Source organism: Electrona antarctica, assembly GCF_951216825.1.
Source record: "Electrona antarctica genome assembly, chromosome: 4".
Taxonomy (NCBI): domain Eukaryota; kingdom Metazoa; phylum Chordata; class Actinopteri; order Myctophiformes; family Myctophidae; genus Electrona; species Electrona antarctica.
The window spans coordinates 9,032,403-9,059,710 of record NC_136809.1 but is presented as its reverse complement, the minus strand read 5'-3'; the positions used below and the strand labels follow the sequence as shown (position 1 = coordinate 9,059,710).

The 27,308-nt window shown below is 40.0% G+C and overlaps 1 protein-coding gene and 1 long non-coding RNA gene across 2 annotated transcripts in view; one reads left to right on the top strand and one right to left on the bottom strand.

Annotated features, from left to right (window-relative positions):
- LOC306921954 (uncharacterized protein) overlaps window positions 1-21,808 on the bottom strand; it is a 42,155-nt gene extending 20,347 nt beyond the window's left edge. Inside the window, exons 1-3 of the mRNA XM_079499298.1 lie at window positions 21,743-21,808; window positions 12,369-12,659; window positions 11,941-12,216 (exon numbers count right to left, since the gene is read on the bottom strand). Of these exons, the coding sequence (XP_079355424.1) occupies window positions 11,941-12,216; window positions 12,369-12,657 (565 nt within the window). The 5' untranslated portion in view covers window positions 12,658-12,659; window positions 21,743-21,808. The remainder of the gene's footprint in view (window positions 1-11,940; window positions 12,217-12,368; window positions 12,660-21,742) is intronic.
- A 1,997-nt stretch (window positions 21,809-23,805) lies between these two features.
- Window positions 23,806-26,996, top strand: LOC306921124. Its single transcript, XR_013789742.1, has 3 exons — window positions 23,806-23,890; window positions 25,491-25,544; window positions 26,361-26,996. It is a non-coding gene; the product is annotated as an uncharacterized lncRNA (long non-coding RNA).
- Window positions 26,997-27,308: the final 312 nt, after the last annotated feature.

Sequence of the window (27,308 nt, the reverse complement as noted above, 5' to 3'; positions counted from 1 at the left end):
ATCTCAAACAAAGTTCAGCCACACAGTGAATGCATGAACACTCCACACCAAATATGGAATGAAGGCTATGATTTGTGCACATTTATTGACAGTTAATTTATTGTACAATTATACTCCTTATATAAGTTCATAAAGCTGCCAAGTGAATGATAGTCACGGTTCTAGGAATCATCCTATAGTAAGCAGTGGAAGGAACATTTTGCTCTATGTTCTGGTGTCTCTTTTGTCACCTGGTTGAGTTCTCGTCATAAGATAACATACGTAGAAGACTTTCATTTGTCTCTTCAGTCATATATTATGAAGACCAGAGCAAATGTTCGGAACGCATATTTCTTTTCGTTGTGGTCAATGTGCATGGTGTTACATCATTTTTAGATGAATTAGGAAATATTTGGACTGCGCAAACAGCCAGTGAAATAAGTGCATGAATCAAGATTCAAGAGATTGAAGAAGCTTCTATTTGTCACTCACTCATACAGATAAGCATGTTGTGCCATCGGCCACAAGAATGTGCTAACAACAACAACAACACATTGTTGGCTTTGTAATGCGACAAAAACAAAGTAGTAGTAGTAAGTAGTACTAAGTAGGATATTCATAAAGTAAATATTGGACCCCTCCTTAAACTAAAATATTAGTTTAAATGATTGTTGTTTAAACAGCCCCTTAACATTTGGATGGAAGAAACATCGCCTATATTCAAAGTCCACAAGTCTGCTAAATAGAGATGAATTAAAGCTATGCATTTAGCATAATGCTTTTATCCAATGTGTGATTTATTAACAGTAAGATCATAGCTTTCCTATATGCTGTGAAAGGGGACATCTTGTATAAACCAATGTTTCCGTTCTCATGCTTCTGAAGAAATGGTTCCTATCTTGGTTTTGTGACCATGTGCAACAGCACACCACAGACAATTTCCTGTTTGATACATACATACAGTACATGTTCCAGTGAAACACACAACCAAAACCACTGTGTTAACCGAAGAAGAGAGGACATGCTCATCTGTGAACTCTGCTCTTCGCCATAATGTTTCTGATTCCCACACTTTTTTACTTGAGAGCTACTTTCAAAATTACCAGCTCAACAAGATCTACCCACTGAAAGAAATATTGCTGAAAATAGCTTAAATATGTACCTGAGGGGGATTTTGAATAGCGGCACTGGCGTTAAATATAAGACAAATGCACTGGGAAATAGAGGGGGAGATATGGAATAGGTAGGGTTTTTTGGTATTTAATTTATAATGCTACCGACGTTTGTGTACAGCAACACAGGCCCTTTTTTATGTCAATCAATCAAGTCACCTTAATTAGTGGCAGATGCCAAAAATACTTTTTTTTTAGCCAATCAGAATGTTTCCTTCACAGGATCTTCCGGTGGGAGGAGGAGGGACATGACATGTAGCTCATGTAATGAACTATATGTTTTATACCAATAAGGCTAATTCAATATCTATGCTCCGTTGAGTCTTTTAAATCACAACTTAAAACATTTTTATATTCACAAGCCTTTGCACCACCGACATGATCTTGCACCTTTCCTTTTTAGATTACTTTGTCCTATTTGCCTGTTTTTTTTTACTATTGACGTCTTCTGCACTGAATTGTACTGTATTGTATTGTATTGCATTTTATTGTATTGTATTGTATTCCACTATATTCTGCCTTGTGAAGCACTTTGGTACAATGAGAGTTGTTTTTAAATGTGCTATATAAATAAATTTGATTTGATTTGATTTGATTTGATATATGAAATATGCAGAACCTTTTTAACACATGTAATGTGTTAACAATACAAACTGTATTGTTAACCAGTCTGAATGATTAAGCACAAATACATTGTAGACTCATGTCATTTCGATTCTAGAGCAGAGAGCAGAGAGCTCTCTGTACACACACAGCTGTTGATTAGCAGTTCGAGATAGGAGCTGTCCCTATGATTAGGTCAGGAACAGCACCCCTGACCCCCCTTGGGTTGTTTAGCAGCATTCTTAACAAAGGCTAGGTTTTTACAGCCTAATTGTAAATACCTAAGCAGTTTACTCTTCTGTGTGTCACCACAGTATTGCACGTCTCAACTTACAGTTTGTCCTGTGCACAGTCAGTGAGCCCTATTAAGCAAGACGAAAAACCCATGCGGTAATACAGATTTCGCCCTCGCTCTGCGCCTTTTCGTATTATGGAAGCCGTGGTGAGCGCTCACTCATATGGAATACCACGTTCCTGCATAATTTAGCATTGGGGGAGTGTCCATATGTTAATTATTTTCGCTTTGCGCTAATTTGCTATTAAGCCCCTTGACCTAAAAACACTCAGCGCATACCGATTCCGCCTGGGTCTGACCACGTCTTAAAAGCAAAAAGCACTGTTTCATTTTACACTTGAGCGGCTCTGGAGTGCTGCTGGAGTGTTGCCATGTCTGTTTATTATAAGCGGCTTCTTTTTCTGCAAAGATGCGTGTAAATATTGGTAGTTGTGGTTGCTTTTCTTGTTTCTAAAGTGCTTATTTGGGCTTTTCTCCTAATGTTGTTTAAACCAGTGATCCTCACACAGCGACATTCCCATGTCAAGGACCCCCAGATTAATGCATTTGCCCAACTAAGCCAGTGACCCCCATGACAGATTTGTGTTTTTAAATGTTTCAATAACATTTTTCAAAAATATTCCACAATTGTCACTTTTTTCAAAGATTACTTTTGAAAATAGCAGATCTACCAGCTCACAATGCATCACATTCATTCATTAAAACAATGAACTCTGACTGCAGGGGGATATATATTTATAATGATCATTCTAACAATGTGCAAGAAAATATGTAAAAAGAAGGAAGAACTTTATATTTGTGGACAATCAAAATATGCTGGAAATTTTAATGTGGTGTCATTAAAAGGAATCTTGATATGGCAGACTCACTATCTAGAAAATAAAAACATGGCACTTCATTTAAAATAGGTTGTAGACCCCTGTTATATGCGATTCTTTTGGGAGTATGTTTATAGACCTATTTACTTGTTTCTATGACACATGGCAACAGCGAGTTTTCTGGCTTTCTCGTTGAGATTATAAAGGGTCATATATCGCTCATTTCTCAACCTTTTTTAGAAATTAAAACATCTCCATACTCATTGGGAGGTTTGCTTTCATACGCTGTATCACACCCGACTCAATTCTTCTTCAATAATATGCTACGAGCGAAGACCATAACATTGGGGCCGCAGCAATACGCATGGCGCACGTATGGCATTTCAACTCATTCCTTCGTCGTGACTCGAATGAAATAAAATAAAATAAACGTTATTTTACTGGTGTTTTTCAATAGAAACAAATAAAGAGCGTGTGTGCAACAGTCAGTGCATATACGTGCATGCACTATAGGCTATATTTCCTCCTTGTCGGGATGGTGAGCTGAGCTCTTCACAGCCCGTTTGTCTTTCATATTATTCTTATAATATTTGATATTATAAACACTCATGGTTCTCTCATTTCTCAACCGTTTTTTAAAATGTAAAAATCCCCATATTCCTTAGGAATCTTGCTTTCATTCGCTGTATGGTACATGGTTCTATTTTTATCGAATTAAACAATATCAAACGAACTTGTATGTTCGGGGGTTAGACGATTCTGGGAACATTACGCATGGATTGCCAATTTGCCAGCCAATGCTGCGTATCTACTCCCAGTTCCATTCCGATCTGAAAGGTATAGGTAGGTGCCATTTCAAAGTCTTAGTTATTCATTTATGAATCAAATGAACTAGAATAAAGATTTTTACAGCTGTTTTTCATGCTTAGAACAGAAACAAATTAAGTGACGATGTGCGTATATCTCCCTCCCTTAGCATATGGCTGCGCCGCTGTAATGACTTTCCAATGAAAACTGCAAGTTACTTAACAAAATAGAGACATAGGCCTACAACTACAAGCTATGCACATCATGGCTGTGACAGCTTGTGGATCTGTTCTTTTGAGGCATAAAGGTGACAGCATGCAGTGCAATATGAATAATTAACCCAAATGTGACAAAGTCATGTCATGTCTATGGTGCCAGTCTGCAGAAATGTAATACCACTTGCCGAAAAGGGCGCATCATCAGCTGGTGTCGTAAAGAGAATAGTACGGACATGTTCATTGGGTAAGCCTCAAAACTCCCTGAAACACTCCCATGACTAATTCAAGGCCGTTTTGCTCACACCACGGGGTGTCGAAAGCGCTTCTTACCTGGCCCATAATTGTAATATGACATTGCACCCGCCCCCACGTCTTAAAAACTGTAAAATTATATGTAATTAGATTCCACTTGCTTAATAGGGCCCAGTGTGTCAACTGTCTATAAAGTAACAACTGACGTATATACGTGTCCATGTTCATACCAGATCCATCAATCGCAATCTATACCTTTTGGGCACCCCTGCTTCACATGAACAACATGAATATACAAACTGAAGTCAAACTAGTCAAAGTGAATCATCGCCGGGCAAATATTTGAAATGATCTAAGTCATTACATTTTGTGCGGTTGTCATCTGGAGTATAGGGATAACCAGTGGTGTAAGTACAGTTACTCAAGTACTGTAGGCTATACAAGTACTTAAGTAGCCTGGGTCCACAGCATAGCCCCCGACCACTCACTGAGAAAATACACTGCACTCTCTGTTGACTAGGGATGGAGATCGTTCATTTGTATTGATAACGAGCCATATCGAACCCACTATCGAGCATTTTCTATTATTTTGTGGAAATTGTCTGTGGAGAGACAATACATTCTGAACAGAACCAGTATATTTTACTAGGGCCTTCAAATGCAGTACTTTTCCAACAGACGGAAGGCAATTGACCTTTTTTACCAATACAATAATATTAAAGAAACTGTTAACTGGTTAATATGTGTACCGTCACTTTAAAAGCGTAATTTTGTTTACCCGGACAGCGCTGGTTGGCAGATATCAATACACTTTTAGACCGACATGTTTGTGTCAGCATGGGTGATTACATGTATTTATTGATCGCCACTTGTCTTGATTGTTTAAACATGACGTCATGGGCCGCTATGCTCGATAACAGTTGATAAGCCCAAAGCTTATTGAGAACGAGTACTCAATAAGCTTGTTATCGGATTTTTTCCGGGTGTCGGTTATTGAGCTCCATCCCTACTGTTGACCACAATGCAAAACAGGAAGCTGTCGTCTCTGCCTACAACTGATAACTTCCACTGTTGGTGTTGACAGACTTTTGCAAAGATTAACGAACCACAGAACACAAAGCAAGTCACATTTTTATTGCGACAGTAGGTCGCAGATTACTATAAAAACCTGTCAGTCAGTCCATCAGTCCATCACAGTCAGTCCGTCACGCCACCATACTGTATATGGCCATTAGTCCATATGTTGATCCTCCCCACCCGTCGTTCCTCTTCGATGTCTCCCTTTTGACTGATAACTGTCCATTCAAACTCTAGACGGGCCCGCCCAAAAGTTATTAGTGCAGCTGCGCACGGCAGTCAGCGTAAACTAGAATTCTCAACAGGCCTGAAAATGAAGGCTACCTTGACCCTCATCAAACCCTGTACACTCCAGACACTGCCCCTGCTGCCACCCTTAGATCTCCAAATATGGAGCTGACCTGTTCTGACATTCCCTATGTTGATCTCACCTCATCAAACCCTGTACACTCAAGACACGCTCCCATTCAAACTCTAGATGAACCCTGCCCAAAGTTATTAGTGCAGCCGCGCCCGGCAGTCGGCGAAAACTAGAGTTCTCAACAGGCCCGAATAAATAAGGCCCGGCCCTACCTGGACCCTCATCAAACTCTGTACACTCAAGACACTGCCACCGCTGCCACCCTTATATCATCATATATGGAGCTGACCTGTTTTGACATTCCATAGGTTGATCTGACCTCATGTACACCTCATGTACACTCAAGATCGCTTCTCGCCCTCAGGGCGAGATCGCTTCTCGCCTGCAGGGTGTCTGAATTGTAACGTTGGGCTCTTGTCTAAAGATAATACTCTTCCACCAACTATTATTGGTAACTAAGGACAATATTATTTTAGATTGTGTGTTCTTCTACAGTCTTTGTAGAGAAAAGGGGTATAAAGGTCCGCGACAACAGACACCTGTGATGCAAAAGGTGCTGCTGACAGCAGATCGTTCTAAGAACGACCTAAGTGTAGAATGATTTAACCTGCAGAAAGAAGCAAGCCTCCAATATGTATATAAGCACATAGAGAGAGATAGTAGCGAATAGCACTGCATCTGATTGATTCCGGTTGTTTACTGCATTTTTAGGTTGGGTCAAGGTTTGCTTGAGTATAGTAAGTGTGAGGTTATGCTTTGTTACATGCAAACAGTATGTTGTGTACATCTTTTAATTGCCCTAAATATGCTGCCACAAAAGAGCCAATAGTGATTTTGTATATTGAAACTTGTCAGAATGATAAGGTATGCAATGCATATACTGTACAATAAGGGGCTTTTCAATATTGTATAGTGGTGGTGGACAAACGTTTTGGCTTAGGGACAAAGTTAGAAACAACTCAGGCTACTATGGCCTACAGTAAGTGTGGGGGGGGGGGGGCTCCCTTCACTCTCACTCTGTATAGGTGTTTACACAAAGCTGCTATCTGGTCTACCTTCGTTCAAAGATGACTAAAAACGCCTCCTGCTTTTCATGCACACCCACGACTTTCCTGAACGAGGTGTTACGAGCATGATACTGAACCTAGCCTGGTTAACCACTCCCCCTTAAAATTGCAACGTGATTACGGTGAACCCTGAGTCAACCTAACCTGACTCCACCAGATGGGGCAGCAGAGAGTACACTGGGTTCCTTCCCAGCAGGAGGGGGGAACCCAGTGTACTCTCTGCTGCCCCATCTGGCGGAGTCAGGTTAGAGTCAACCCAGTACTTCGGGAAATAAAGGAATAAGGGAATAACCGCAGCCGCTGTCCATGGTGCTGAATTGGTTGTTTCCTATAACTTGAATGTGTGGTGCTGAATGAATTGATTCTTATTGCCTTGCCTACATAAACTGCACGATTGATTTAGGCAAAACCCCTGCACAGACATGTAACATATGGTACACACATAAAGATTTTCATCTTAGTTTTTCATTTATCACAATAATACAGTATAGTGATAAATTAGTGATGTATTCAATGATTCATTACACAGAAATACTGGAAAATGTAAATAGTTAAAAAGTAATATTGGATGACTTTTCTTTTTTTTAATATAATGGGCACTGTGTATTTTAGAACTGCATGCATCAGGCCTTGATGGCGTTGTAATGGCTGCTTTTACACTTTGTTGCATGCTTGCATGTTATTATGTTATTATTTGTTGACAAAATTGTCAATATATATAGTCTTAGTTTTAGTCATCATAGCTTAGTTTTAATAGGCTGATTTAGTCCATGTTAGGTATTTATTGTGTATTTGCACATACATGACATTTGTCCTTTAAACCACCATAAATTCGGAGCAATGGACCATACAGCAATGGTCCAGTTAGGGGCAGAATGAGTGATCTATGTAAGGATGAAATAATCAAAATGAATGCATTTATATACTATCAATAATTCACATTACTATGTAAAACATTTATTTATTTATTATATATAAGATATTATACAATGCAGTAATGAGCTAATAATGTACAGTCTGCATATAGCTCTGTACCACGGATGTGTGATATCTATGCATAGAAAGGAAGTTCTGACTTAGAACTTACAGTAGGTGTGAACAAGTTGTCCACACCTGACGGAATGAAAGCAAGGAAAACCTTCCTCAACTCTGTGAAAGAGTAAACAAGTAGAACTTCTTCAATGTTGTTGGAGATTGATGGAGACTCTATTATGACAGAAATTCATACTTTAGCCTATACTGTTCATGTGACCGGTGGCCGATTGCAAGTCAGAACTTTGCTAATTATACTCTGAGACTCACTTGAGTTTACACTATTTAGAAATACTTCGTAAGGCTCACACCAATTAATGAATTGGGTCGCACTGGTTAAAGTGCAGAATGCATCATTGTTGTAAAACCAAATAAAGTCTGTCGACTACGCCACATTTTTAATAGAGTAGTGGTCCCCTGTCTACACTTTTAACCTTAACTTTACAGTATATGGGAGACACACAAGGAGAGAGACTGACACTAAAAACATGGGTAAGTATAAGAATATATATATATATTACAATTTGTCCCTGTACAGCGGCCTCTAAAACACAAATAAAAATGCAATATAAACAATCCTAAAAATAAAATTTAATAAAATACATTAAAAACCTATTAATGCTAAAACTAAACTAAACAAAATAACAATGAAACCTTAAAACTAGGGCTGTCAAACGATTAAACATTTTAATCTGATTAATCACAGCTTAACAATTAATCACCATTCGAACTATGTCCAAAATATGCCATGTTTTTCTGTATATCGTTGTGGGAATGGTAAGATAAATGTCCGAAGGCATTTAACATATACGTATGTATATTTTATTCTTTATAACAAATCCAGTGTGGCAGGATGGTGTCTCTCTGTCTCTCATCCTGTTGTCATGCTATGTGATTTGAGCCTCTGCCTTGTTTTATCTAATTAATTTCACAAATTAATTAACTCAGTTAACTCAGTTAATTTGACAGCCCTACTGTACTTAAAACCTTACATAAATATTGTTGTAACTTGTATTGTATTGTCCAGGCAGGAACCAAAGAAATTAAATGCATAGTACAAAAATCATAATACCCAAAATAGGCAGTAATACAAATAATAAGACGGAAAGAAATAAGATTACGGCAGTCAACAACAAAATAAGTGTACTAATGCAAAACGAAAAAAGAAAAGAACAGCATCATTCTGACACCTGTCACATACAGTCAGTATGTATGTGTTGGTACTGTATGACTGTAGAGTACAGTATGTAGATTGAGTAGAGTACTCGTGTGTGTGTGTGTGTGTGTGTGTGTGTGTGTGTGTGTGTGTGTGTGTGTGTGTGTGTGTGTGTGTGTGTGTGTGTGTGTGTGTGTGTGTGTGTGTGTGTGTGTGTGTGTGTGTGTGTGTGTTGAGTACAGTATAGTACTGTACTCTATGTGCGTGTTGGTATGACTGTAGAGTACAGTATAGTACTGTACTCTATGTGCGTGTTGGTATGACTGTAGAGTACAGTATATAGTACTGTACTCTATGTGTGTGTTGGTATGACTGTAGAGTACAGTATATAGTACTGTACTCTATGTGTGTGTTGGTATGACTGTAGAGTACAGTATATAGTACTGTACTCTATGTGTGTGTTGGTATGACTGTAGAGTACAGTATATAGTACTGTACTCTATGTGTGTGTTGGTATGACTGTAGAGTACAGTATATAGTACTGTACTCTATGTGTGTGTTGGTATGACTGTAGAGTACAGTATAGTACTGTACTCTATGTGCGTGTTGGTATGACTGTAGAGTACAGTATAGTACTGTACTCTATGTGCGTGTTGGTATGACTGTAGAGTACAGTATAGTACTGTACTCTATGTGTGTGTTGGTATGACTGTAGAGTACAGTATATAGTACTGTACTCTATGTGTGTGTTGGTATGACTGTAGAGTACAGTATAGTACTGTACTCTATGTGCGTGTTGGTATGACTGTAGAGTACAGTATATAGTACTGTACTCTATGTGTGTGTTGGTATGACTGTAGAGTACAGTATAGTACTGTACTCTATGTGCGTGTTGGTATGACTGTAGAGTACAGTATAGTACTGTACTCTATGTGTGTGTTGGTATGACTGTAGAGTACAGTATAGTACTGTACTCTATGTGCGTGTTGGTATGACTGTAGAGTACAGTATAGTACTGTACTCTATGTGCGTGTTGGTATGACTGTAGAGTACAGTATAGTACTGTACTCTATGTGTGTGTTGGTATGACTGTAGAGTACAGTATATAGTACTGTACTCTATGTGTGTGTTGGTATGACTGTAGAGTACAGTATAGTACTGTACTCTATGTGCGTGTTGGTATGACTGTAGAGTACAGTATATAGTACTGTACTCTATGTGTGTGTTGGTATGACTGTAGAGTACAGTATAGTACTGTACTCTATGTGCGTGTTGGTATGACTGTAGAGTACAGTATAGTACTGTACTCTATGTGTGTGTTGGTATGACTGTAGAGTACAGTATATAGTACTGTACTCTATGTGTGTGTTGGTATGACTGTAGAGTACAGTATAGTACTGTACTCTATGTGCGTGTTGGTATGACTGTAGAGTACAGTATATAGTACTGTACTCTATGTGTGTGTTGGTATGACTGTAGAGTACAGTATAGTACTGTACTCTATGTGCGTGTTGGTATGACTGTAGAGTACAGTATAGTACTGTACTCTATGTGCGTGTTGGTATGACTGTAGAGTACAGTATAGTACTGTACTCTATGTGCGTGTTGGTATGACTGTAGAGTACAGTATAGTACTGTACTCTATGTGTGTGTTGGTATGACTGTAGAGTACAGTATAGTACTGTACTCTATGTGTGTGTTGGTATGACTGTAGAGTACAGTATGTACAGTATAGTACTGTACTCTATGTGCGTGTTGGTATGACTGTAGAGTACAGTATGTACAGTATAGTACTGTACTCTATGTGCGTGTTGGTATGACTGTAGAGTACAGTATGTACAGTATAGTACTGTACTCTATGTGCGTGTTGGTATGACTGTAGAGTACAGTATGTACAGTATAGTACTATACTCTATGTGTGTGTTGGTATGACTGTAGAGTACAGTATAGTACTGTACTCTATGTGCGTGTTGGTATGACTGTAGAGTACAGTGAGTTGTCCTCCATGGTGGATGGATTGAGACTCTGGTAGGTGGAGTCTAACTCTGGTGTTGAGACTGGAGGACAGTTCCCATAAATGGGCATCTGAGGAGGTAACAACAGTATTAATACAGATATAATTAACATAAGCTTCGTTGGATAAAGATGGATGGATAAAGATTTTGACCTGCAGAGAATGTCTGGCGTCTGCTTGTTGTCTGGCATTGGACCCTGTGGAATGGATTGATTGACGTTGTTATGGATAATATTGATGAAAATGCATACAGTCTTATGAACAAGCTTATCTGTGCTTTATCCTTTTGACAAAAAACGTTTGAGAGCGTAGGCCTATTTATATTGTGATCCTTTAGCTCACACACATATAAACCTAGTTAAATGAATAGCCAAATTAGAGCTAAATTGTAGAAAATATTTGTTTAGATAAGTTTGTCATTGTCTACGAGTCTGTTTAGGATGTTTGAGAGAGCCGGCTTGTTTTGGCACAACAGCATACTTCAGCAACAGCATACTTCCACACAAAATGTTTGCCCATAATGCCCAAAATGGGCACACCTAGCCTTGTTAAAAACCTCACTCTACGGCTACGCTCTTAGCTCAGAGAAGTATAGGTATGCCTGCATCTGTAAAAAGGGGGGTTGAGCCGTCCAAAAACTGTGGCAAAAACCCTTTTCACAGCATTGTTTCCAAAAGGTAAAGGTATTTCTGTTGAACTACAGATGATAAAACTTGGGACAGGGGTGAAACAACCATAACTTAGCTTAAGAAATTGTTGTTTTTGTCGGAAGTTGCAGCCTTAGAGACAGCATTAGGGCATTAGTCCCCTGATGTCGAATGAACTGAAGTCAGTTGGAAAATGACACAAGAAGTTAAAAGATTGATAATGGATACATGCCTTGAGGTGTTCTGTCCCTCGTCCTCTTTATTATTATCATCATCACGAAAAGGGCGATGATAACTGCAAGCACCACCAAACACAACCACCAATATCCTGTCCTGCTGTCTTCACCTGTGGGGAACATTTCAAATCAACATGATAAAAAAACAACAACAGAAAACATGACATAAAACACGTTGTTATGAACAGTGGTGGAACTGTCTTTACTTGTAATAATAATAAGGTTGTTCTCACTGCAGAGTGTGATGTTGAGTGCCAGTGTGTTGTTATTAGCAGGGTTGGCAGCCACACAGCTGTACGAGGAGTTCAATGCCTCCTTATCTACAATGAGAGGAAGAGAGGGAACAGTGCTGGTCTGGCTCAGTATCGTCTCTCCTTTGTACCAGTAGAGAACGGTCTCATCATCCTTCTCTACAAAACACACCAGGCTGCAGCTCTCACTGCTCACAGCAGAGACCTTCACACCAGGCATCGGTGCAGGATCTGTGGACAATTAAGACATGGAATTACCTATCTGTATTTGTAAACCCTAAACCACATTTGATTCAAGCCAACAGGCTGTTTTATATTGTTTATACGTCTCTATGTAAATTTAATTAGAATTATTTACAAAACATGTTACAAAGTTGTCTTACCATAAACAGTGAGATGATAAAATGTACTTTCTTTCGTTTTTATATGTTCTAATTTATAAATCCCAGAATTCTTTCTCTGCAGTCCTGTGATTGTAAACAGTCCAGAGTCTTTATTCCACTGAAGGTTTTCTCTGAAATCTTTGTCTATGATCGTGATTACCCTGTTCAACACCACAGCAATAACTGAATTATTGAAAGATAGAGCTCCATCCTGAATTTCTGGGCTAGGTAGTGTGATGGATCCTCCAACAGTCAGGTACTTCACCACCGTCATTTCAGATGTGTTCATCACTGTAAACATGAGGTGATATGACTGTCAGAGATAATACAGTAACAACACACATGCAATAATACAATAGATCAAAGTGACAATTAAATGGGACACCACCCAATTTAACAACCCTTTGTATATATGAATAATGATATGAATTGAATTTGAGTTGTATGTGAGGAACCCTCTTCAAAAACAGCCTTGTATTTTCAGATAACTTTCTAATTTTCTGGCAGCAGGTCTTGCACAGCTGTATGAGTAAATTGTCTGGACACCAATACATGACCGACACTATTTCCTTTCTCACACTCTCGAAGCATCAGAGACTATGGTGAAAGGAGACTTAGACTTAGGTCCTGGTGCTTAGGTCCTTTTTTTTCTTTAATGTTATGTCCACTCCCCACCATTGCCATGGTGATGTTCTTTATAGTGACCTTGATGGTAAATGGTCCATTTATATAGCGCCTTTATCCAAGGCGCTTTACATAGATTGTGCATTACATTCACCCATTCACACACACATTCATACACCGATGGCGGAGGAAACCATGCATTAAGGCACCAACCTGCACATCAGGTGCAATTCAGGGTTCAGCGTCTTGCTTAAGGACACTTCGACACTAACTCTGGGGGAGCCCGGGATCGAACTGGGAACCCCACGGTTCCCATCCGGCTGCTCTACTGGCTGCTCTACCCCTGAGCCACTGCCGCCCCCGTGTGGCATTGATGACCCTGACCCTCAGCACCTGAGCTGATCTACAGCCCTATAAGAGAGCATTGTCTGTCTGTTGTCCACTCATATTATATTATAGTGCATTGACGTCCTAGGACAGAAACATTTTCTACTTTTTACCTTCACTTCTGATCTGATTCTGGTCACTAAAAGGGCATTGAGGGCTTTCCTGTTGTTCTGTAGCTGCTATGAGGTCTATAGTGGCTCAGTGCAGGGTGACAGGTCTGTCTATGAGGTCTATAGTGGCTCAGTGCAGGGTGACAGGTCTGTCTATGAGGTCTATAGTGGCTCAGTGCAGGGTGACAGGTCTGTCTATGAGGTCTATAGTGGCTCAGTGCAGGGTGACAGGTCTGTCTATGAGGTCTATAGTGGCTCAGTGCAGGGTGACAGGTCTGTCTATGAGGTCTATAGTGGCTCAGTGCAGGGTGACAGGTCTGTCTATGAGGTCTATAGTGGCTCAGTGCAGGGTGACAGGTCTGTCTATGAGGTCTATAGTGGCTCGGTGCAGGGTGACAGGTCTGTCTATGAGGTCTATAGTGGCTCAGTGCAGGGTGACAGGTTTGAACTGCATGGCCAAATTGTGTCTCTTTATAGACATAGCTTGAAACAGAACTTGTATTCTCAGTTGAGATTCTGGTTGGTTTACATTACTGGTCAGGTCAGTGGTCAGGCTGCATTCAGGTGTTAAAATACCAACATAAGTCAGAAGTCCATGAGCCAGAGCTCCAAATGTGGGCTATGATTACCTAATCTGGGTTCCCAGGAGTTTTCGAGACGAGATTACCAAATGAGTAGCAAAGCCATAGAAGACATTTTTTTAATTTCGACGTCAGGCCTAAATGGCTTATTACACTGTTTCAAGTAAAGTACCGTATGATTACCCTTCCACATGAGTTTTTTGATATTTATTATTTTCACCTAGGTGAATTGGATGACACATTTTAAGAAATTATCACCAGGAAACTTCCCCCAGTTTTCTGAAATTGTACATTTAAATATGCAAATTAGGCATTATATAGAAAAACATGCCAGATTTTGCATAACTTTCCAGAATCAAAATCGGAAAAATGTGATATAACCAGAGGCAACCTTCTTATTTAATGTTGTTTACATGTTAGAATCAAAGGTTTTAAGTAATAAGTCGCTAACCCCGTCCCGTCCCCCCTGTCCCACACAAGTTATACTTCTGCCCCTCAAATGAACACTTTGGATCTAGTCACCCTAACTGGACCTGAACCTGAACCGCATAGAGAATCTATGTTGTTAACAATACAGATGAGATAAAAGGGATAATTCACTCTCAAATGTCTTTTGGGTCATTTCATCGTCTACTCAACTTTTTGTATGGAACTCCAACCTACCCTTGTCAAATCAAACTCAGCTTCTTCTATGCAGCGGTACGGTAGAGCCTGTTCTTCTATATGGACCCTGAAGCCAACCCTGCAGAAGTCTTAAGTACTGCACTTATGTACACTTTTGAGGTATTTGTACTTTACTTGAGAATTTCCAATTTCCACTTCTACTCCACTACATCGTTACTTACGATTTACTTTGTAGATTTTGATTATTATTACAAAACATAGGCCCTACATTAACCACTTCAGCACTATGTACGTTTGAAAACTTGAAATGAGACTCAGCATAATGAGTAGGTTACTTTTACTTTTGGTACTTTAAGTACATTTTGATGCCAATACTTTTGTACTTTTACTCAAGTACATTTTGAATTCCGGACTTTTACTTGTATATTCAAGTATTGATACTTTTACTTAAGTAACAAATGTGAGTTTGAAACACAGCCGAAAGCCGTACAACACAAATGTTGTGTCAAACCATGTGACTTCCATTGGAAATGCATTGGGGCAAGATGTAAACAAACCCTTTCTTTACATCTAGCATGCATCAATGTTGTATGCTAGGTGTGAGTCGGGCCTTAGTCCGGCAGCCGGGCTTGTGGAGTGGGAAATTTGTCCGGCTGCCGGACTATAAACAATATCAGGAAGTCTAAAGTGGAAGTGAAGTATTTCACATCTTTAAACATTTAAACGATTGTCACTAGATAACACATGGTTCCTGTTTGCACTGAAGCATGGGTAAAACAGGAACCATGTGGAACAGGAACCTTGATGATTGATTATGTTGGTTGCCTTAAAAGGGATATTTTTTTAACTTAAGCTGTATGAAATGCTTGCCATTAATATAGTGGTTGCAACTGTATTCATCGATTGCCCGAGTCCCGTGGTGGGAGTTCTGCTCTGGTTTTGGTCAATATTAAGTAGTTCCGGTCATTTTGTGGGGGGCACTGGCCTGGGGCCACGCAGTAAAAGTAAATTAATTCACAAAACTAACGTAATTTGTATTGTTGACCTAAAATATTAGCGCAACTTTCGTTCAACTTTGACCCCTCTATCACATGGAACTATGTTTTGGGCGTAGTGATCTCACAACAACACATTGCTTTTGTTGATCAGCTATTTTCACTATTGTGTACAAGTAGGCCTACTGTAAAAGTTTTTGAAATATTTAATCAATGAAAATGTATAACAAGAGCTTGCGACTAAATAATAACTACATTGGATTCAATGAACACAGGTTGTTTTCTATTTTCTGAAAAATAATGGTTTTGTATAGGTTTCCAATTGACTGTGTAGTGTAGGTTAACAATAATCAATATTTTGCTAAGACAAATGCTATGCCAAGTCTAATAATCTATACCCTATAGAATAAGACAGGGTAAGAATAAGAATAAGAATAAGAATGTCTAATAAGTCAGCTTGATATCATACAGGTTATGCAACAGGACAGTTAAGAATAAACAGTAATTTACCTATGAAAAAGACCACAATCGTCAGGTTTGGTATCAACATCGTAGTCCGGTATATTCTCTGCATGTAGACTTATATTGCATGATGGAAGTCCTCACACATTCCAACTAAGCACAACAACCCATGTCTACACATCATGTGTCAGTTGAGTGTTTTGAACACACCCACATAAGTACAGGCATTCTAGATTCAAGAAAGAAATGCTAAATAGGTGATGTTACCCTTAACCTACAGTAATAGGCAAAATTCTCAAAATGGAATTCAAGTAGCATGATTTAAGTAGCATGTCAAACTACCTTATTGTAATATATGGTATATTGTATACTGTATATTATAAGACGACTCTGATTATAAAATGACCATTCATCAAGACTAATTTGCTGTAAAAAGAACTTTGAAACCAAATAGTATAATCCCCAATTATAATACGACCCCACAAACGTAGTCTTATATTCAGCACAAGGTATAGGGTAGCATGAAAAACAACCCTTGGGCTAATAACGGCCATAGTCACTTGCCCAAATGTGATAACCATCACATTTGTGATAACTCAAAGTCACTGAACGGCCCTGTTTACCACCTGTTTCGAATTTGCACATAATGTAGGAGGCAGCAGCGTGACCCGTTAATAAAAACGAGTGCTTCCAAACTCTTAAACTTTTATGAAACAAACAGATTGAAAGAGGATAATTCAGGCTTTCCCTACAGCTGCAATGTAATGTTGGTGAGTTTAATACAAGCAGATTGCAAAAGTAATTTGGATGAGTCAATGGACGGTATTGCAACTCTAGATTCATCCCATTATAAAAGAAATCCGAGAGTTGCAAATTGCAGCTAGGCCGTCTTTAGCCCTTTGAATTAATAGCTAATAAGTTAAGGCCCCCCTGATTTCTTTCACAAGATACTGTGGAATTTCTTAACCTCAGACTTCCCAATAACTGACAACATTGACGCACTTCCACGGAACAGTGTACAAAGGTTTAGTGCACTGATGCCTGCAGTCTCCGAGGCTAAGTCAAGTGCACTGTTCCGTGGAAGAATAGAAAATCTTCACTACATACATGGTCAGGGACCACATTGCTTGAAATGTATATTTCACAGTATGTAGAATGAAAGCACATGTCAATACAAAAACTGCTACTTTGAGGACGAAACCATGAAAAGCACTAAGACTTGTTTACATCAGGGTCCTCCTGTCACGGTTTTCACAAGACTGAATCCAAATGCAGAGCCACAAGCAGAAAGTTCACATTACATTATTTAAAGCAGTCAAGCTTACAACTAAAAGTAGTAAATGCAAAACAGAAAATCAGGAAGTCCAAAAAAATAAATGAAAAACTCTTCAGAAGCAAAAAGCAAAATCTCAGAAGTCCAAAATACAATACACTTCAGAAGAAAAAAAAGCTATACTGTTCAAAAACACAAATGCAAAAAATAGAAAGTCCAAAAATCCAAACCTTTCAAAAGGCTCAAAGCAGTAAGGTCCAAGATGCGAAATGTTTCAGAGAACAGAAACTTCAGAGTGCAAAAGGAAGAATAAAGTCTGCACACCGTTTTGAAAGCTCCCCAAACAACTTTATTTACCAAGGCGGGGGAAAAAACACAACGTTTCAGCCTCTGTGGCCTTTGTCAGGTATATTGAATAGCAACGCATATAGTACAGGTATATATATAGAGGTATAAGTAGGCAGACACAAATCAATGACAAGCACTCACACCTGTGGACAGTCCTTATTTGGGCTTGAACTAGGCTATGACACTCAGGACAGAGAATGAAGCCATTAGGCTATCCCTGTGTGGCCACCAGGGGAAGGAATCATACACACATATACAAACATCATTATCAAAACCCGATCTAAATGTAGACAAAGCTCACTGAACTATACAGAGAGTAGCCTACATCATGCATTGTCATTTCTATGTAATAACGTATTAAAAACACACTTAAAAAAAGACAAGACCAAAAAAATACAGTTACATTTACAGGATTGGAGAAGTGTTCACAGGTTTGTAATTGGCAAGGCACTGCTGGGGGACAAGGTGTGTAACTATAGAGAGATGCAAGGGGATGTGGGAGTGGCTGAAGTGGAGACATGGTCTGTGGACAGACAGATTGTGACACCTCTATTTTTGAGTGGTGCAACCACTCCCTTACGGAGCTATGTGTGTGGGGGGCTGCCTGGCTGGCTGGCTGGGTAGCTGGCTGGCTGGCTGGGTGCGTCTGAGGCTGAGCACGAAAACAGCATGGTTGTTTTTCACCACCTGTACGCAACACACACACAAACACACACGCACATATTAAGTGTGTATATGATGATTTCGGGTGTGCAAGTACAGTACAGTGACAGTACAGTACAGTAGAGGGTACAGTAGAGGGACCCCCACACGGTAACGATGTCATTTCTCAACCGTTTCGGACGCGGGGCGGCTCGCCGGAATCGGGCCGGCACCCAGGGTGCGTTCCTGTGGGTCTGGAACTTCCGCCCCCCCACCCGGAGTTGCACCACTCACTTCACACGGGTGTGATTATTTTAATTCATCAGAACATTTAAAGACATACAAATATACACTTCTATGCAAAAACTGGAAATCATCATATGAAGAAAGTAAAAAAGGGAAACATGTACAGTATGGGGTGTGGGGGGGGGGACTCTAGCCTGGGCAGGGCAGCATTCCATTTCAGGTTTAACTTTCATCATGTTGTAGTTATGTTTCCGTTCTCACGCTTCTGCGGAAATGGTTCCTATCGTGGTTTTGTGACCATGTCATAGCAGCACCTGTTCGTGCACCTCTGAGTGCACGAACAGCACGCCACAGACAATTTCCTGTTTCGATACATACTGTACATACAGAACATGTTCCAGTGAAATACACTAAAACTAAAACATCTGTGGAGGTTTGTCCTTCTTCTTCAACACAAATAGTTAATACAACAAAAAGTAACAAAAAATACATTAAACAGTGCTGCACGGCGGGTCTTTGCGCAACCCTATCGAGTATCGATGTTTGGAATGAGGCGTTGACCACAATGCAAAACAGGAAGCTGTCATCTCAGCCTACAACTGATAACTTCCACTGTTGGTGTTGACAGACCTTTGCACAGAAAAGAAAGCAGAGGCCAAGTCACATTTTTATTGCGACTGTAGGTCACAGATTACTATGAAAACCTGCAAAACCAGTCAGTCAGTCAATCAGTCTGTCCGTTACGCCACCATATATGGCCGTCAGTCCGTTTTGACACGCTCCATTTATGGAGAATATATGAAGATCACGACACTGACCTCATCAAACTCTGGATAGCCATACATGGAGAAGACTAGATCATCACCTAGATCTGCATATATGGAGCCGGCCAGCAACTCTACATCTGACCTCAAACCCTTAGATCTCCATATATGGAGCTGACCTATTCTGACATTCCATGTTGATCCCTTCCCAGTCGTCATTCCCCTTTGATGTCTCCCTTTTGACTGATACCTGTCCATTCAAACTCTAGACGGGCCCGCCCTAAAGTTATTAGTGCAGCTGCGCACGGCAGTCAGCGGAAACTAGAGTTCTCAACAGGCCCGAAAATTAAGGCCGGCCCTACCTGGGCCCTCATCAAACCCTGTACACTCAAGACACTGCCCCCGCTTCCACCCTTAGATCTCCATATATGGAGCTGACCTGTTCTGAAAGGGCGAGGTCGCTTCTCGCCCTCAGGGCGTCTTACTGGTAAAGAGAATTGTAACGTTGCCGTTGGGCTCTTATCTAAAGATAATGCTGTTGCATGAAGTTTTAACTGTTATTGGTAGCCATGGACAATAGATTGTGCGTTTATGGGTTCTTCTACAGTCTTTGTAGAGAAAAGGGGTATAAAGGTCCGCGACAACAGACACCTGTGATGCAAAAGGTGCTGCTGACAGCAGATCGTTCACAGAACGATCTAAGTGTAGAATGATTTAACCTGCAGAAAGAAGCAAGCCTCCAATATTCACACAAGTACATAGAATTCGCTAGTAGCGAATAGCGCTGCATCTGATTGATTTGAGTTTGCTTGAATATACTGTAAGTGTGAAGTTATGCTTTGTTACATGCAAACAGTATGTTGTGTACATATTTTAATTGCCCTAAATATGCTGCCACAAAAGAGCCAATTAGTGATTGTATATTGAGAAACTTGTCAGAAGGATAAGGTATGCATACTGTCCAATAAGGGGCTTTTCAGTATTGTATCTAGTCTAGTGGTGGACAAACGTTTTGGCTTAGGGACAAATTTAGAAACAACTCAGGCTACTCCCTTCACTCTCACTCTGTATAGGTGTTTGCACAAAGGCAAAGCTGCATTGTTGTTATCTGGTCTGCCTTCGTTCAAAGATGACTTAAAACGCCTCCTGCTTTTCATGCACACCCACGAGTTTCCTCCTGAACGAGGTGTTAAGAGCATGATACTGAACCTAGCCTGGTTAACCACTCCCCCTTGAAATTGCAACGTGATTACGGTGAACCCTGAGTCAACCCAGTACTTTGGGAAAATAAAGGAATAAGGGAATAACCACAGCCGCTGTCCATGGTGCTGAATTGGTTTTTTAATATATATTATTGCCTTAATTGCCTACATAAAGTGCACGATTGATTTAGGCAAAACCCCTGAACAGACATATATCATATGGTACACATAAAGATTTCCATCTTGGTTTTCGTTCATCACAATATAGTGATAAATTAATGATGTATTCAATGATTCATTACACAGAAATATTGGAAAATGTGAATAGTTAAAAATTAATATTGGATGGATTTTTAAAACTTTTATAGATAGGGAACCCTTAATTGTCATAGTTTTCCAATGTAATAGCTTGTTTGTTTATTTGCTTTTTAATATCAGTCAGTGTCTCCCTCTACTGTCAGCTGCAGTTGACAGACATTCATTGCTAGTCTTGTGCCGACAGTCAGTCTATACACACTATGGGCTGTTTTTATAACTGCATGAGGCCTTCATGGCTTTGTAATGGCTGCTTTTACACTTTGTTGCATGCTGAAAATAGACATTTTAGTCTAGTTTTTATTTGTTGACAAAATTGTCAATATATTTATCTTGATTTTAGTCATCAAGTCATGAAGTGCCCTTGAACAAGGCATTGAACCACTACGATGAAATGTTCTAGGAGCAGGGCCTGGCTGGAAACAAGTTCTTGAGCTTAGCCAAGATACCCTGGGTAAATATAGTCATCATTTCATTTCATTTCATTTCATTTCATTTCATTTCATCATACTTAGTTTTAATAGGCTTATTTAGTCCATGTTAGGTATTGTGTATTTGCAGAGCTATGGACCAGAGCTAACGCAGTTGACAGACATTCACCTACCCGCTGATATATTATTATTATTATCACAACATAATGTTATATCAAATATCATTGACCTAAATGGTGTTATATCGACAATGATAGTATGATTAAAAAAAAGAAAAAGATTAGGCTTAATATGTCTTTTTCAGAAATGACTTTGGACTTTGGACAACAAAAGTTAAACATGCAGAGTGACGCATAACGCATTACTTTACCTGGGTAACATCATCTTCTGATGCTTGAATGTTTTGACATGGAATAATAATCCTGTACCGTCACCGTGTAGTGTTTTGTTTCATTAGCGTGAACGTGATAATTAAAATAGGCTGCAGCTGATTGATGATGATGATCCATTCCGCTGCTGCTGCCCGCTGAGCACACGGTCAAGATACCAAGGGATGAACAGTGATGTCACTGTTATGCTACGCGACCAAGAAAGTTAAACCACCGCAACCGGAAGTCTTTGTCCAGTGTCCACTTTAGTTCACTTTAGTCTGGAAATGGGATGTTTTTTGACCTTTCACCTCGCTGTATGGTGTGCCAATTTAATTTTTACACCTCTGCTGCTTAGCGGACAGTGTGGTGTTGTAGAGGAGGTCTCCCCGGACATGTGCATATGTCACACTAGTCGATACATAGCAGGGATCTTTGTCCAGCGTCCACTTTAGTTCACTTTAGTCTGGAAATGGGATGGTTTTTGACCTTTCACCTCGCTGTATGGTGTGCCAATTTAATTTTTACACCTCTGCTGCTTAGCGGACAGTGTGGTGTTGTAGAGGAGGTCTCCCCGGACATGTGCGTATGTCACACTAGTCGATACATAGCAGGGATTTTTGTCCAGCGTCCACTTTAGTTCACTTTAGTCTGGAAATGGGATATTTTTTTATCTTTCACCTCGCTGTATGGTGTGCCAATTTCATTTTTACACCTCTGCTGCTTAGCGGACAGTGTGGTGTTGTAGAGGAGGTCTCCCCGGACATGTGCATATGTCACACTAGTCGATACATAGCAGGGATCTTTGTCCAGCGTCCACTTTAGTTCACTTTAGTCTGGAAATGGGATGGTTTTTTACCTTTCACCTCGCTGTATGGTGTGCCAATTTAATTTTTACACCTCTGCTGCTTAGCGGACAGTGTGGTGTTGTAGAGGAGGTCTCCCCGGACATGTGCGTATGTCACACTAGTCGATACATAGCAGGGATTTTTGTCCAGTGTCCACTTTAGTTCACTTTAGTCTGGAAATGGGATATTTTTTGACCTTTCACCTCGCTGTATGGTGTGCCAATTTAATTTTTACACCTCTGCTGCTTAGCGGACAGTGTGGTGTTGTAGAGGAGGTCTCCCCGGACATGTGCATATGTCACACTAGTCGATACATAGCAGGGATTTTTGTCCAGTGTCCACTTTATAAAGTCCATGCACTCCAGTGAATAGCATTTATCCATTTAGATAACTTTTTAATTACTTATCTTTACACAGAAACATTACTTATTACTTATTTTTACACAGAAACATAATGTGTGTCCTATAGCATCGTTTAAATGCTTAATTTATAGTTTTAATGTGCAAATTAATCTTTTTTTCAATACTCTAATTCCAGACCAGTTGGGGCAGTCCTGCCTGAAGGTGAAGAAGAGTTCTCCACAGCCGGCCAGGACCGTTTCTGTTAAAAGGGAACCTGAAGACCAGCTGGACATGAGTAAGCTACATACTGTCCTGTCTTAGATTTGTTCTTTTCTGTCAATCATCCTCGGCTAACTTATTGATTGATTGATTGATTACCGTACTTTATTAGACAGAAATGTAAACGGCATGAGGAGGTACAGTTAAACATTTAGGCTAAATGGATAACACAAAAAAGTCCAGAATGTTTTGTGTTATCCGTTTTGTGTCATCCATTGTGGTCCCTTGTTACATACTGTACAAGCTCAAAACCCAATACTCCAGTAAAAGGCCTGACCCAGTCTAATAATCATAGAATACTTGGCTGTATAAATAAACATGGGAGACAGAGAGGGAGAGATAGTAGATTAACTTCAGTGTGTGTGTGTGTGTGTGTGTGTGTGTGTGTGTGTGTGTGTGTGTGTGTGTGTGTGTGTGTGTGTGTGTGTGTGTGTGTGTGTGTGTGTGTGTGTGTGTGTGTGTGTGTGTGTGTGTGTGTGTGTGTGTGTATGGTAATATACACACACATATTACTATATTTCTCTCTGTTTTATGTTCAACCTTCATCTAACAACCCATGTCACACTTTCCTTGTTTTCCTTCATTCCAGAGCGACCGTGGTTTCCAGGGTGAAGAGGAGTTCTCCAGTGCCGGCCAAGACCGTTTCTGTGGAACAGGAGCCTGAAGATCAGCTGGACATCGGTGAGTTTTACACTCTCCTTTCTTTCCTACCAGAGTGGGAAAGGCAGGGAGGGTGGCATGATGCACAGAATACAATGTATAGGCATTTTAAACTGGCACCATATTAGGACCAATTATATGAAGATGGGTTCAGAACGGGTGAAGTTGTCCATTAACCCATTTTGGACGGGAACCCCTTTTGGTGTTTTAAGCATACTTTAGCTATTGAAAAATAGCAGATCTACAAGCTCATAGCTTCATGAGCTTGAGCATGAACTTGTAGGTCTGCTATTTTTGAAAAACGTGAAAATGTGCCTCAAATCTTTGAATATATATTATTACAGAGTGAACATTTTAACTCAAATCTTTGCTTCTGGGGAATATGTTTTCAGATGGGGGGGGCGGAGGCATATTACATATAATATTTGGGGTCCTTGACATGAAATATTGAGAACCACTGATACAGAAACGCGCAGGTTTTTCAGAAAACTGTCAGGATTTTGAAGACATTTAAAAAATTTCGACGTCTGGTCTAAATGGGTTAATGTTATATTATCATTAATAGAGCATCACCTGGCGGCGAGAAATCGCTAATGTTATTGCTGCCGAATTAATACAACTTTCGCCATGAACAGCCATGAACAGGCGTAAACGATAGAGAGCCTGTTTGTTTTTGAAGCACAATTCTTATATGAAGTGATTCTAAGTTGTTACCGGTATTCTCCATAGAGAAATTACCCAGGGATGAACGAGTGACGTCAAGACTTTGATATATATATATATATAGTCTATGGGCTCTACTTTCATCCCTTATTCCTAAACTACTTTGCCTTTTTGTTACTATTTTGGGGGAAAAAATAATAATAGTTACAATTATTGTTGGGTGGTGGAGACGTGGAGGCGAGTGACACATCATAGTACGAGCCCATTTAGACCTGAGGCCCATTCTACAAATGTCTTCTAAATCATGACAGTTTTCTGAAAAACCTATGTTTCTATATCAGTGGTTCTCAAACATTTTCATGTCAAGGATCCCAGAAATGATATCTCTGCTGTCGGCAGGAAACCTCAAAACTCCAAAATGTTCATTTTTCAGGAAATTAAAAAAATACATTTTTCAGGAAATTAAGAAAACCTTATATTTTTAAAACGAAGCAAAACAAAGCACCATCAAAGTTGGTGTTGTAACTTTATATATCATATTGTCAATTACTTCCATGTTAGGGGGTGGAGTTAGTGGTGGAGTTAGTTGCTTTAGCAGACAGTTTGAGGGTCCAATGGAGTTAAGAGGTTTTGTCCAAAGCACTTTTTACTACTTTCCATCGGTTCAATATTTTCGAAACAACACGCAGGTGTAAAGGGCACTGATTTATGCCACAAAAAAAAATCCAAAACCTCAAAAATTGAGTTATGAGGTTTCCTCCCGACAGCAACGATATGTAATTGGCCGCCGACCCCCATCTGAAATCTACAAGCTCGTAGAGCGGCACTCAGTGCCGCGCTATGATCTGCTATTTTTCAACACCAAGAGGGGTTTTCGTCCAGAATGGGCTAGAAATAGGTGTCTGTCATCATCAGCACTGATATCCCTAAAAGGTTGTAATTCAAATCATTTCCACAGGCACCGATCATCAGTTAACCCTACAACAGGACAGGGCCGATGAACTTCTGACCAGTAAGTTAACCACATGAACCTTAGAATCTCCCTATTCAGTACATATAAGCATCTGGAGAAAATGCAAACAAACAAAAACTGCAGATCTACAAGCTCTTCGCAACACGTGAGTTTGTTTGTATGTAGATTGGCAAAGACATTTGAGGGTAAACCCGAAATATTAATATTTGAACTGGGGAGTGGGGACCCCCACCCTGACTGACATGCACTTGGAATTGTAGGAGTTGAGGCATTACATTTAGTTTGACTCAATTCCACAGATAAATATTGTGAAAATAGCAGATCTACATGCTCACAGAGGCAAAAAAAGAAAAGAAAAGGCAATTCAGATTTACAATGATTCTACCCACCCGCTTCGCTCTGAATTTGACTTCGGGCAGGAGGCGTAGGGCAGGAGGCTTAGGGCAAAATTAGCTAAAAAGAAGGGTTACAAGACCCCGTTTGTTTGTTTGTGCCAATCGTGGACATTTTAAATAAGAAAATGTTTAAATAGTTCCACCTCCTAATCCCCACTGCCCATGATCACTGTTGCTGTGTTTATGTGAATGCATTTTATATAGTATTTTAATGCATCTGTGTATTTTATGTAACGTTTAATTGTTGTAAACTGACTGCCGGTGTACCAAAGACAAATTTCCATTTTATGTAAATGTAATGGACAATAAAGTTCCCCCCCTCCACACACTGTTCTAATAGTACCTCATGCTTCATGTGATTATTTACCAAAACACATTTTAGGGTAATGTTATTAATAACGGCAAAAGCTTTTAATGGTAAACACTTTTAAAATGGTGGTCTCTGGATCTGTCTTCCCAGGTAAATCTATCTGGATCGTGGGATCACGTACAATTGCACAAGCACAACCCAGAGTAGTACAGACTTTGGGACGCCATTTTGGGTTGCCAGCAGAAGTGACCTGGTTGGTGAAGGAAGACATGCGCTGGAGAGATGTCATCCATACAGTGCAGGAGCAGCTTTCCACCAGCCCCCCTCCCGACATCCTGTTCATTCACGCTGGAGGGAATGACCTCTGCAGAGTCCAGAAGTGGACACTTGTCAAAAGAATGAAGGCTGAGCTTTCCTGGCTGCATTCTCGGTACGAAAACTTGAAAATAGTCTTTTCCGGTATTGTTGCACGACGGCGATGGCCGGGTGCCAGGAAGACGACCAGCATCAACAAGGCTCGCATTTTCGTGAACAATGAGATGGCTAAATTTGTCCGAACAGTATTTGGAGCAGTCATTTGTCACAAAAATATAAAGACCTCTCATCCAGGGTTGTTTTTTCAGGATGGTGTTCACCTCACTAACCAAGGCAACGACATTTTCATAGATTGCCTGTATAATGGACTCAGGAGACTTTATACTGAAACTCATTGAGTCTCATTTAGACTTATTTATGCAATGTGCCCTACAAATAATAGCCAACCTACAAGGTCACAATGTGTCGCTATGTGAAATGATTACTATATTTACCCAGGGTATCTGGGCTAAGCTCAAGAACTTGTTTCCAGCCAGGCCCTGCTCATATAGAACATTTCATCGTAGTGGTTCAATGCCTTGTTCAAGGGCACTTCAGCGGTGGTAATTTTAACGTGTCGGACTGCTGATTCGAACTGGTGACCTTCCGGTATCAAGACCGCTCTGCAATCCGTTCGGCCACCGCTGCCATGTGTTGTGAGCTTGTTTGGCTATGTTTGGTGTGCGCCGTGCGGCACCAAGTATGAATAGGCATTACATTCATCTCATTCACACACTCGATTTC